Source organism: Somniosus microcephalus, chromosome 22 (assembly GCF_052327205.1).
Source record: "Somniosus microcephalus isolate GS21.2 chromosome 22, FLI_Smic_1.0, whole genome shotgun sequence".
In the NCBI taxonomy this organism is placed as follows: domain Eukaryota; kingdom Metazoa; phylum Chordata; class Chondrichthyes; order Squaliformes; family Somniosidae; genus Somniosus; species Somniosus microcephalus.
Window position 1 is genome coordinate 9425981 of NC_141008.1, and position 13339 is coordinate 9439319.

The following is a 13339-nucleotide window of genomic DNA, read 5'->3' on the forward strand; positions in this document are numbered from 1 at the left end:
TAATTAACCTACACTTGTCCAAGTGACTGTTAATTTTGTCCCTGAGTATTGTTTCTCAAAGCTTCCCCACTACCGAGGTTAAACTGACTGGCCTAAAGTTGCTGGGTTTATCTTTATACCCTTTTTTGAACAAGGGTGTAACATTTCCAATTCTCTAGTCCTCTGGCACCACCCCTGCTTCTAAGGAAGATTGGAAGATTATGGCCAGTACCTCCTCGATTTCTTTCTTCATTTCCCTCAGTGTCCTAGGATGCATCACATCTGGTCCTGGTGACTTATCTACTTTAAGTACAGCCAGCCTTTCTCGTACCTCCTTTATCAATTTTTATCCCATCCAGTATCTCCTCTACCTCCTCCTTCACTATGTCTATGGCAGCATCTTCTTCCTTGGTGAAGACAGATGCAAAGTACTCATTTAGCACCTCAGCCATACCTAATCGGCCCAACCCTCCTCTTACTACCCGTTTACTATTTATATGCCTATAGAAGACTTTTGGATTACCTTTTATGTTAGCTGTTCTCAAACCCTCTCTTTGCTCCTCTTATTTTCTTTTTCACTTCTCCTCTGAACTTTCTTTATTTAGCCTGATTCTCAGATGTATTCTCAACCTGACATCTGTCATACGTGCTCTTTCTCTGCTTCATCTTACTCTCTACCTCGTTTGTCACCCAGGGAGCTCTGACTTTAGTTGCCCTACCTTTCCCCCTAGTGGGAATGTAACTTGACTGTACCCTGAACTATTTCCTCTTTAAAGGCAGCCCATTTATCCATTATAGTTTTGCCTGCCAATCTTTGATTCCAATTTACCTGGGCCAGATCTGTTCTCATCGCACTGAAATTGGCCGCCCTCCAATTAAGTATTTTTACTTTAGATTGCTCCCTGTCCTTTTCCATAGCTAATCTAAACCTTTTGCTACTATGATCACTGTTCCCTAAATGTTCACCTACTGACACTTGCTCCACTTGACCGACCTCATTCCCCAGAACCAGATCCAGCAATGCCTCCTCCCTCGACAGGCCAGAAACATACTGATCAAGAAAGTTCTCCTGGACACAGTTCAGAAATTCTTCCCCCTCTCTGCCCTTTTACATTATCACTATCCCAGTCTATATTGGGATAGTTGAAGTCCCCCATTACCACTGCTCTATACTTCTTGCATCTCTCTGTAATTTCTCTGCAAATTTGCTCCTCCATATTTTTCCCACTAGTTGGTGGCCTATAGAATACACCCAGTAGTGTAATGGCACCTCTATTGTTCCTTAACTCTAAAGAAGAAAGAAAGACTTGCATTTATATGGCGCCTTTCATGACCATCGGACGTCCCAAAGCACTTTACAGCCAATGAAGTACTTTTGAAGTGTAGTCACTGTTGTAATGTTGTAATCTAGCCATATAGATTCTGTACTTGACCCTCTCCAGGCCATCCTCTCTCTCCAGCACTGTAACATTCTCCTTAACCAATACTGCCACCCCACCTCCTTTCTTTCCTTTCCTATCTTTCCTGAACACCTTATATCCAGGAATATTTAATACCCAATCCTGCCCTTTCTTGAACCAGCTCTCCGTTATCGCCACGACATCATATTCCCATGTGCCTATTTGCACCTGCAGCTCACCAACCTTGTTTACCGCGCTTCGTGCGTTCACATACATACACTGTGAACCATCCTATGTTCTCTCTTAGTCTGACCTCACCTAATACCTTACTATTTCTTACTTTAGTGCTATCCGTCTCTCCCAATCCTTTGTGCCCTTTGTTTCCCCTTTCTAATGCTACATCCTGGTGCCCATCCCCCTGCCAACTTAGTTTAAACCCTACCCAACAGCACTAGCAAACCTCCCCGCGTGGATGTTGGTACCGGCTCTGTTGAGGTGCAACCCATCCAGCCTGTACAGGTTGCACCTCCCCCAGAACCAGCCCCAATGCCCCAGGACTCTGAAGCCCTCCCTCCTGCACCATTTCCCCAGCCACATATTCATCTGCTCTACCCTCCTATTTCTATACTTGCTTGCGCATGACACCAGGGATAATCCAGAGATTACTACCTTTGAGGTCCTGCTTTTGAATCTCTTTCCTAGCTCCCTAAAATCTGCCTGCAGGACCTCATCCCTCTTTCTACCTATGTCGTTGGTACCGATATGGACCACGACCTCTGGCTGTTTACCCTCCCCCCTCAGAATGTTCTGATTACTTTAAGTTCCTCGTTCTTATTAGCCCCTTGGTTCCCCACTATTTGTGTCTTCTACTGTGAAGACAGATACAAAATATTTGTTTAAAGTCTCTGCCATTTCCTTATTCCCATTATAATTTCCCCTGTCTCAGCCTCTAAGGGACCAACGCTTACTTTTGCTACTCTCTTCCTTTTTACATACTTGTAGAAGCTCTTACAATCTGTTTTTATATTTCTTGTTAGTTTACTCTCATTCTATTTTCTCCCTTTTTATCAATTTTTTGGTCATCCTCTACTGATTTCTAAAGCTTTCCCAATGATCAGGCTTACTACTACTCTTCACAACATTATAAGCCTCTTCTTTTAATCTAATACTATCCTTAACTTCTTTAGATAGCCACGGATGGATCACTTTTTCCTGTGGAGTTTTTATTTCTCAATGGAATGTATATTTGTTGAGAATTTTGGAATATTTCTTTAAATGTCTGATACTGCTTATCTACCATCATACCTTTTTATCTAATTTCCCAATCCAACTTAGTCAACTGGCTCCTCATACCTATGTACAGGAAACTTCGCGATATCCGGCACCGACGGGACCGAGCTGGTGCCGTTAGATCAAAACTTCCGGATAGACCAGCGCTAATGTTGAAGGATACGGAGGTTTTCATCTCCGTATCTGACAACAAACACTGTTGCTTAGCAACAGCTTGTAAACACTCGGCCCGTACCTTGGAAGCGTCTCTGAAGCTGTTGCTAAGCTACAGAGACGCTTTCCACAGCCTGACTGTTTAAAAAAATGCTAGGGGAAGAAAAAAAAATGCTAGGGGAAGAAAAAAAACCTAACAAAACGGCTGCTGATTTCTGCCGTTAGATCGAGGTTTCCGGACATACAACCTCCGGATAAACCAAAGTTTCCTGTAATTGGCTTTATTTATGTTTAAGACTCTCGTTTTGGATTTAAGTATTTCACCCTCAAATGCAATGTGAAATTCTACCATATTATGATCACTCTTCCCCAGAGGATCCTTTACTGTGAGATTACTAATTAACCCTGTCTCATTTAAGACGTTCTTTAAATCAACCTCTTTGACCTCCTCTGTCTTGATACGTCCTTATATGACTCAATGTCACATTTTGTTCAATAATGCACTTGTGAAGCGCCTAAGGATGTTTTACTACGTTTAAGGCACTATATAAATGCAAGTTGTTGTTGTCTGTACTTCCCCTCCCCCTCCCCTCCCCTCTGTGCATAGTAGTTCTATCTGATCTGTCCACCTACCTTTTCTGAGCTTCATCCCATGTCCCTTATTGTCATTCCTGAGTGCACGGTTATCAGTTTCTCAGGGTTCAACTTGTCGATACCCTCAATAAGATCCTCCCGCAGTCTACTCTGGAAGGAATGACATCTTCTGTCATCTCTCCTTGTCTGACTCCCAGTGCTGTGATGTCTTTCCTATATTGTGGCAACAAGACCCATACCCAGTAGTCCCGATGCACCCAAAACAACAGCTCCTTGATCTTGATAGTTGGCCTCTGAAGTTGTATAGATTTGGAATCGATTTTCACACCCATTGATGCCACACAGTTTGCTTCCTGCCGGCCTCAGTTTTACACAAGTCCGAATGCCAGTTTCTGAGTGGATCTGACCAATAAACCAATCACTTGGTCCTCGGGTTATGTTTGTAACTTGAGTTACAAGGCCACAAATGTGGACTTTGGGAATGCTCATTAAAATTTATTTCTGCATGTCTGATGATCTACATATAGATTGGGCTAACCAAATTAGTAACAATACTGTGGAGGAGGAATTCCTGAAGTGTTTATGGGATGGTTTCCTGGACCAATATGTCGAGGAACCAACCAGAGTTCAGGCCATCTTAGACTGGGTATTATGTAACGAGAAAGGATTAATTAGCAATCTTGTTGTACGAGGCCCCTTGGGTCGGAGCAATCACAATATGATCGAAGTAGTTGACTCAGAGACTAGGGTCCTGAATTTAAATAAAGGAAACTACGATGGTCTGAGGTGCGAGCTGGGTAGGATTGATTGGGGAATGTCACTCAAAGGGTTGACGGTGGATAGGCAATGGCAAACATTCAAAGACCGCATGGATGAACTACAGAAATTGTTCATCCCAGTTTGGCATAAAAATAAAACAAAAAAGGTAACTCAACTGTGGCTAACAAGGGAAATTAGGGATAGCATAAAATCCAAGGAGAGGACATATAAATTGGCCAGAAAAAGCAGTAAACCTGAGGATTGGGAGCAGTTTAGGATTCAACAAAGGAGGACAAAGGGATTAATTAAGAATGGGACAATAGAATATGAGAGTAAGCTTGCAGGGAACATAAAAACTGACTAAAAGCTTTTATAGATATGTGAAGAGAAAAAGATTGGTGAAGTCAAGCGTAGGTCCCTTGCAGTCAGAATCAGGGGAATTTATAATGGGGAACAAAGAAATGGCGGACCAATTAAATACATATTGTGGTTCTGTCTTCACAAAGGAGGACACAAATAACCTCCCAGAGATGTCGGGGAACATAGGGTCTGATGAAAGGGAGGAACTGAAAGAAATCAGTATTTGTAGGGAAATGGTGTTAGGGAAATTGATGGGATTGAAGGCAGATAAATCCCCAGGGCCTGATAATCTACATCCTAGGGTGCTTAAGGAAGTGGCCCTAGAAATAGTAGAGGCATTGCTGATCATCTTCCAACATTCGATGGAATCTGGAGCAGTACCCATGGATTGGAGGGTAGCTAATGTTACCCCACTATTCAAAAAAGGTGGTAGAGAGAAAACTGGAATTACAGACTGGTAAGCCTGACATCGGTAGTGGGGAAAATGCTAGAGTCCATTATAAAAGATGTAATAGCAGAGCACTTGGAAAACAGTGACAGGATCGGACAAAGTCAACATGGATTTACAAAAGGTAAATCGTGCTTGACTAATCTACTGGAATTTTTTGAGGATGTAACTGGTAAAATAGATAAGGGAGAACCAGTGGATGTGGTGTATTTGGACTTTCAAAAAGGCTTTCGATAAGGTCCAGCATAAGCGTGTAAAGTTAAGGCACATGGGATTGGGGGCAAGGTATTGACTTGGATGGAGAACTGGTTGGCAGACAGAAAGCAAAGAGTTGGAATAAACAGGTCTTTTTCCAAGTGGCAGGCAGTGACTAGTGGGGTACCGCAGGGATTGGTCCTTGGACCCCAGCTATTCACAATATATATTAATGATCTAGACAAGGGAACTAGATGTAATATCTCCAAATTTGCAGACGACACAAAGCTGGGTGGGCGTGTGTGCTGCGAGGAGGATGCCGAGAAACTCCAGGATGATTTGGACAGGTTGGGTGATTGGGCAGAAGCATGGCAGATGCAATATAACGTGGATAAATGTGAGGTTATCCACTTTGGTGGCAAAAACAGGAAGGCAGATTATTATCTGAATGGCAATAGATTGGGAGAAGGGGAAGTGCAACGAGACCTGGGCGTCCTTGTGCACCAGTCGTTGAAGGTAAGCATGCAGGTGCAGCAGGCGGTTAAGAAGGCAAATGGTATGTTGGCCTTCGTAGCGAGAGGGTTTGAGTACAGGAACAAGGATGTCTTGCTGCAGTTGTACAGGGCCTTGGTGCGACCACATCTTGAGTATTGTGTGCAGTTTTGGTCGCCTTATCTGAGGAAGGATTTTCTTGCCATGGAAGGAGTTCAGCGAAGATTCACCAGGCTGATACCTGGGATGGCAGGAATGACGTATGAGGAGAGATTGGGTCGATTGGGCTTGTACTCGCTGGAGTTTAGAAGAATGAGAGGGGATCTCATTGAAACTTATAAAATTCTGACAGGACTGGACAGGCTAGGTGCAGGAAGGATGTTCCCGATGGTCGGGGAGTCCAGAACCAGGGGTCACAGTCTAAGGATAAAGGGTAGGCCATTTAGGACAGAGAGGAGGAGGAATTTCTTCACCCAGAGAGTGGTGAACCTGTGGAATTCTGTACCACAGAAGGCAGTAGAGGCCAATTCATTAAATATATTCAAGAAGGAGTTGGATATATTTCTTAAGGCTAAAGATATGTGGAGAAAGCAGGGACCGGGTACTGAATTTGGATGATCAGCCATGATCGCATTGAATGGCGGAGCAGGCTCGAGGGGCCGAATGGCCTACTCCTGCTCCTATCTTCTATGTTTCTATGATGTTGCTGGAGTGGCTACTTACCCATACCTTGCTTTAGAATGATTGATGGCGAGGCTGAAGGGGCAGGGAGATAGCTTTTTAAACCAAATTTTGGAACAACTATTGTAAAATTGTCAGGAATGAATACTGACCAGGTGCTTTACATTCATATTGAGGATTCACTCTGTCAGTTATATTAAGGAAAGGTGGTGGTAGGTGTCTAAAGCGGCAGATAAAATTTGAAATTTTATAGTCATAGAATGTTCCAACACAGAAAAGGATCATTTGTCCCCGTCAAATCTGTGCTGGTGTTTTCTCCACATGAGCCACCCAGTCTAATCACACTCTCCTGCTCAATCACCAGCCCCCTTAGAATCCCTCTTGGTACCTATCTAATTCTTTAATTCCATGTACCATTATCTTTCCCATAAATATCTTATAAATCATGGACTTTCGATAATGTAACACACCCACTGCATTTCCTTTATTCTCTCATTTATTTATTCAAAGAATTCTATACGGTTGGTCAAACACAGCCTGCCTTTAGAAATCCTGATTAATGCTGCTTCTTCCATCCCGTATTACAGACTCTAGTAGTAGACTGATTGGCCTGTAACCCCGGCCTGGTTCCAACTTCCTTTAGTGAAGAGGAGAGTCACAAACTGCTCCACTGCAGTCCTCTGGCACAACCTTCCTTTCTGAAAAAGTGTTTCCCCAGCTTCCCTCAGGATCTTAGGCTGTAATCCATCAGGTTCCAGTGATTTTTTCAGGACTTTCTTCAGTCCCTCTTTGAAAAGTAGCCTCCACAAACTGTTCTCAGTGCTTCTATAGGTCCAATACCAACCTCCGCTCTGAAAATTGAGGCAAAGTCCTTGTTTAGTATCACTGCCATTCCCTGAGTCTTCACAAGTTCACCTCCTTCATCATCAGTCACGTTGCCCTGTGATAACGGGATTACCCTGACCACCAGTATGCCTGGAGAAAGCTTTTTATTACCTTTGTTTAAAGAGTTCATTCTTTGTATTTAAAAACAAGAAAAACCTACCTTGATAATTCTTTACTTAGGTCTCGGTCACCATGGTACAAGCTGTAAACCGACCAGGCTGACAGGGGATGTTGCCGGAGTCAATATTGTACAGACAGCAACATATGGAGACTTCTGCTTGGCCGTATCCGAAGATGGGGATCTGTTTGGCTGGGGCAACTCTGAGTATCTGCAGCTTTCTGCAGTTACTGAGGCCACGCAGGTAGGCATGGAGATTCCCTATCGAGAGAGAGAGAGAGAGAGATCTCCAATGTCAAAACCCATACACAGTGGTGATACAGCATGTCAACGCACCAACTCCCAGCAGCGCAGAGTAAAGGTCTCCTGTCTGGTCAGATGTTCTGCTGAGTCCCTAACCTCAGTTCTGACACTCGGCTACCTGGTTGCCACAGCAGAAATAACCCTGTGTCACTTCAGATCCTTGGTATATGGAGTTACCTCCCACTATTTTAAAACCGCTTGGTTTTGACGCTGTTCCGTGTTAGGATCGCAGGCTGTTCCAATTACAGACAAACGATCTGATCTATAACTGGGGGTTTATTTTCAATCCTTGCTTTCAAAGGGACAGTTTGTTTTTACATTTTAAGATATTTAAAAATAATGACCTCTCTCGGAAGCTGCAGCTTATTGTGTGATTGTCACGTGTTCTGTTTTGATGACAAACATTAAATTCAATGAGAAGTTTTTCCTTTTCTCAAATGAAAGCAGCAAATAGGGATTTGTTTCCGTATTCTATCTACAACATTAGCAAAGTGTAAATCTGAATGAAGGCTTTGGCTAGCTGTTTCTTTGTCTCCGTCAAAGAAGAGGCCAATCCACAAATCTCTGGATTGATCCCTGTTTTCTGAGAGGAGCTGACTGACTACAGGCCGGACGGTCGATCTGTAAATCATTCGGAAGGCAGGTGCTGGCTGAGACCTAGGGATCCAATACATAGTTCCCTGGAAATGTGAGTCTGGCTAGATAAAGGCCAATCGATTGTTGGGTTTCATAAACAGGCAGAGAGTCCAGGGTAGTGAGGTGATGATAAATGGAGCAGGGCCGTGGTTACAGTCCAGTCTACTGTTCTGGGTGCACTGTGCTGCGGTAATTGGGAAATGTATAAAATCTCACAACAAAGTGTCGATGACTTTCCTTCTTTGTAAATGTATATTTTTATTGCAGGTGAATGTTTCAAAGCACCTCCCGTTTAAAGGAGTTGGAAAGATAAAGCAGGCAGCCTGTGGTGGGACTCATGCTGCAATCCTTAACAGTGAGTCCTTGTCTTTTTAACAGTGTGCTCTGTTCAGATCTTTTACTTTCGGGATACTTACCTCCTTAATCCCAAATAATGAGATTAGGTTATCACCATGCACCTGCCCCCAGAGAGGACGGTTCAGGGTTCACCCTCTGGTTACGTGCCATTCAAGGTGGATTGCTACATTAGCCCAAAATTTCTCTAAATAACCATGGGCTAACGGCGCTCGCCAGTATTTTAGGGCAAATGCCACAACAGCTCCAGGCGAGGGCAGATGCACGATTAAAAGCGGAAATTGAAAAGTTGCTGTCGGAGAGGTGCCGCTCCGCCGTTACCTTCATGAAATTGGCAACTCACTGTCTGGCTCACCATTCAAATGCTTCGAGCAGTGTAAAGTTGCTGTATTTGCACAGTAGATACGAAGTAAACTCGCCACAGAAAGTTAAGTTAAGTCATTTCAAGTGACCTTTTAACAGGGTGATAAGTGTTAGTTTCTGACAGCCAACCTATCTGGCACCGAAAATTAACTATTGCAAGTGTGGAGTCTCATTCCTTCAAGTTTGAATTATTGTTCGAGATTCATGAAGGTAACATTTCTTTTCTTTCTTTCCCCCTCAATACAATCTCTCTCTCTATTTCTCTTTCTGTACCTGATTTGACATTGAATTCACCCACTCTAACTTACACTTCCTTCTCAGTCCTTGCATTAATTTCTGAATCCTTTAGTCTGATTGGTTAAAGAGATAGGCAGTTGCTTGTCCTGTTCACTCAGGTCCCAGATGCCTTGTAGAGGGCGTTGCGCTGTTTCCAGCTCCCATTCACAGCAACTTGCAGCACAAAATATCGTGGAGTTTAAACGGGTAAGGCCAAGTCTAACTAACGGCGGGCGCTGTTTGATGACTGGTTGCAGCAGATCTTGGACCATTAACTCCACGGGACCATGTGAAGTTCCAGCTCCATGCTACAGCTCTGTATTATATACTGGAGGGGGAGTGAAATACTCACCGGATAGTACTATTATATACTGGAGGGGGAGTGAAATACCGGATAGCGCCCCCCCTTCCCATCCTGCCCCGGGACAGACACCCCCACCCCGCCGTCTTGCCACTAACAGAATTGTATTAAGATTCAAAATCCCTCTCCCCATGCTTACTGTATTTGTGTAAAAATACCTGGACTCTCAACGTCCAGTGATCTGAAAACAGCTTTAAAACTAACTTCATCTTGGATGTGAAAATCAAATATTCCTTTAAGCCGCAATCCTGTTCTGTTCTGTTCTCTTAATCCTACGCTTTCCTGACTTTTCCTTCCAGCACCTTCTGCCACTTCCTTGAGAAGTTTCCTTGCTCCTATCCTGACAATCTACTCGTAACTAGTGTGTAAGTAGCGTCGTTCAGATGTTCTAATACTTGCAGCCTCTTCCCTCGCCCCGCCTCCGCCCCCCCCCCCCCCCCCCTCCACATTACAGGCAGTTGTATTTCACATGGTTTCATCCAGGGGCATTTCGCCTCATAGCCACCATTTTGATCTTCGTGTTGGTGAATAAGATCTCCAACCCTGCTGCTATCGCAACATTTGACCCTGACTGTATTTGAGTCCCGTTCTGTCACCCCCCTGCATTGGTGGCTGAGCATGTCCATGAGGAAGGGCACGTTCTTGGGAGAAATATGTCAGCATTCACCTCTTTGAAATATGCAGAGATAGCCTGTGCATTCTGGTCTTTTAACTCCTTACATTGAGAGAAACTGCCCATGACAAAAATGGGCAATTAAAACAAGTTTAACTTCATGACCCTTATTTCTATTCCTGATCTTTCTCCTTTTAGTTTTTTTTATTTTCAAGCTTAACAAATTATCCTTGATCCCTATTTATTTTTCTGAAGATGCCTCCAGTTCCTTTGAAAAGGCAGCGCCTGCAAATCTAGGTGTGACTCTCCCCTTCACCCAAAGGGGCTTCCACTATTGCCACAATTTTCTCTGTCCACTCTCTACCTCCACTTTCTACATCATTCTCCTCTCCGTCCTTCCTGTTATTTTACTTCTCCTGGTTTTTGCTTTCCATAATCTCTTCCTAGGCGGTCTCCTCCAATTCTTTATACCAAAAAATCCTCTTGCAATACATCAAAGTAGTTCCAGCCCATCATCCACTGCAGTAATTTCTCCCTTGAATTAAAGTCACATTCTAAAGCTCTAATCCTTTCCCGGTCTAAAGGTGAGATTGCTGCCACTGATCCCAGGAGTATTCCCACTCTGCACAGTTATCGCTTTCTCAGTCGAATCTGTGATTCTCCTGTGTTGCTAATTATTGAACGTGTTCACGGGAGGCCCTGCCGTATCTGAACAAACCACTGCTGAATATGCCAAGAATGAACTCGTGCTGTTTTGTCAATTGCAGACGAAGGCAACGTGTTTGTCTGGGGTTATGGAATTCTGGGAAAAGGATGTAATCTGTCTGAATCCAGGGTGCCGGAGATGATCCCATCAACACTGTTTGGCTGGTCTGAGTTCACGCCTCGGGTCCGAGTTGACCGTATCAGCTGTGGCCTCAACCATTTTGCTGCCATCACCAGTAAGTGTCTACGAAGAGCTTTAGGAGGTGCTGAAGGAGCACCGTTTGTTTCAGGGGATTGCTTTTGGTTTTGTTTTGTGTCATCTGATCATGGTGCAATTATCGGTCCACTTGTACGCACATCTCTAGGCTTCTACCACTGAGGCCCAATCACCTAAACTGGTGGTTCTTAGAAACAGCATTCCATCCAATCAGTCCCAATGTTTATGAAATATCATACCCCACAATACCTCTCATACCCCTCTATCATATAGTTATCCAGGTACTCAGTACTGAGTGCTGATTCACTCAGTCACCACTGCCTCCCTAGGCAGTCCATTCCACACATTCCCCACGAGTTACCTCTTTCATGACAACACAGCTCCCTCTACAACCACCCTTCAGCCAATTTTCGATTCATTTTGGAGAACTCCACCTACTATGTTGTTCCTTCCAATCTTACGGATCAATCTCCTGTGTGACACTAGATCAAAAGCTCTGCTGAAACCTGAAAAAACATCCCCTGAACTCCCCCTGTCCCCAAATACATAGAAGTTACAACACAGAAACAGGCCATTCGGCCCAACCAGTCCATGTGGGCGTTTACCTTCCTCCCGAGCAAACAGTCTTAATCACATTTATCTGCCCTGTTCCCCAAATCATAGAATCTTACAGCACAGGAGGAGGCCATTCGGCCCATCGTGCCTGTGCCAGCTCTTTGAAACAGCTATCCAATGAATCAGACTCCCCCGCTCTTTCCCGGTTGCCCTGCAATTATTTTCCTATTATTTATCCAATTCCCTTTTCAAAGCTACTGTTGAATCTGCTTCCACTGCCCTTTCCGGCAGCACATTCCAGATCTTGGGCCAGAAATTCGGGTCGGGGGCTGCCCGCGGGTGCAAGCCCCCAACCTGCACTTACCTAGCGCGCCGGCCGTTGAGCTGTGGGCCCGCGTGGGATTCCGATCCTGGGCCTCCTCCAACTGCCGGCGCGCAGTGCTTGCGTATCCCAGGGCGCAGTTAGTTCGAAGCGTCCCCTGGGATCACATGGGCCATGGAGAGCCAATCGTAGCAGGAAATCTCAATTCATAAATTTGACAGGAAGACCTGTCAAATCTATGAATCGAAACCGGCCCCAAAACCTAACCAAAACTTGAAATAATTTTTTTTTTTTAATCACATTTTTAAAATAACTATAAATTACATAAAATAACTATTTTAAACAATAATTTAAATTTTTGAAAAAACTAATTACAGTTTTTAACAGGGCTAAAAATAAATTTACCCTTTAAAGTATTTAAAAATAATAAACCTGTGGGAAAAAATGTTTTAATTTTACTTAATTCACCACTTACCTCGTTAAAAGCAGGCCTTGCGACTGCTTTTTAAAAGCGTAGCTGCTGGAGACTTACCCTCCCGGAGAAACCTGCAAAAAAAACCCGGAAGTTCCAGATGTACGCGCTGCCTCTCCGGTGCACGCGTTCGACCCATGAACCCCTTCCTTCAGGGGAACGGAAATTCCGGTTTCCCGCGCATGCGCAGTGCATGCACGAAACGGGCACTTTAGTTGGCCCTACGCGTGAGTACCCAGCGCGTACTCACCCGTGGGGACCCGAATTTCTGGCCCCTTGTGTCTTAAAGAAAAAAAATTCTCCTCATATGCCCCCTGAATTTTTTGCCAGTTACCTTAAATCTGTGTCATCTGGTTACTGACCCTCCTACCACAGGAAGCAGTTTCTCCCCATCTACTCCATCAAAACCCCTCAATTTTGAACGTCTCAATTAAATCTCCCCTTAATCTTTTCTGCTCTAAGGAGAACAACCCCAGCTTCTCCAGTCTCTCCACATCACTGAAGTCCCTCCTCCCTGGTACCATTCTAGTAAATCTCCTCTGCACACTCCCCAAGGCCTTGACATCCGTCCTAAAGTGCGGTGCCCAGAATTAGACACAATATTCTAGCTGAGGTCTTACCAGTGTTTTATAAAGGTTTACCATAACTTCCTTGCTTTTGTACTCTATGCCTCTATTAATAAAGCCAAGGAGCCCATATGCTGATTTTTAGCAGCTTTATCAACTTGTCCTGCCACTTCAAAGATTCATATATGTGAACCCCCAGGTCTCTCTGTTCCTGCACCCCCTTCAAAATTGAATAATTTAGT

General features: G+C 44.1%; 1 protein-coding gene across 3 annotated transcripts in view; it reads left to right on the forward strand.

Moving 5' to 3' along the window:
• Window positions 1–13339, forward strand: part of rcc1l (RCC1 like) — a 56269-nt gene that overhangs the window by 26911 nt on the left and 16019 nt on the right. For all 3 annotated transcript variants that reach the window (XR_015073197.1, XR_015073198.1, XM_085964151.1), the window contains exons 7-9: window positions 7417–7598; window positions 8561–8648; window positions 11028–11201. Coding sequence is in view for 1 of the 3 variants with exons in the window: in XM_085964151.1 (XP_085820277.1) it covers window positions 7417–7598; window positions 8561–8648; window positions 11028–11201 (444 nt within the window). In the remaining 2 variants the exon portion in view is untranslated. The remainder of the gene's footprint in view (window positions 1–7416; window positions 7599–8560; window positions 8649–11027; window positions 11202–13339) is intronic.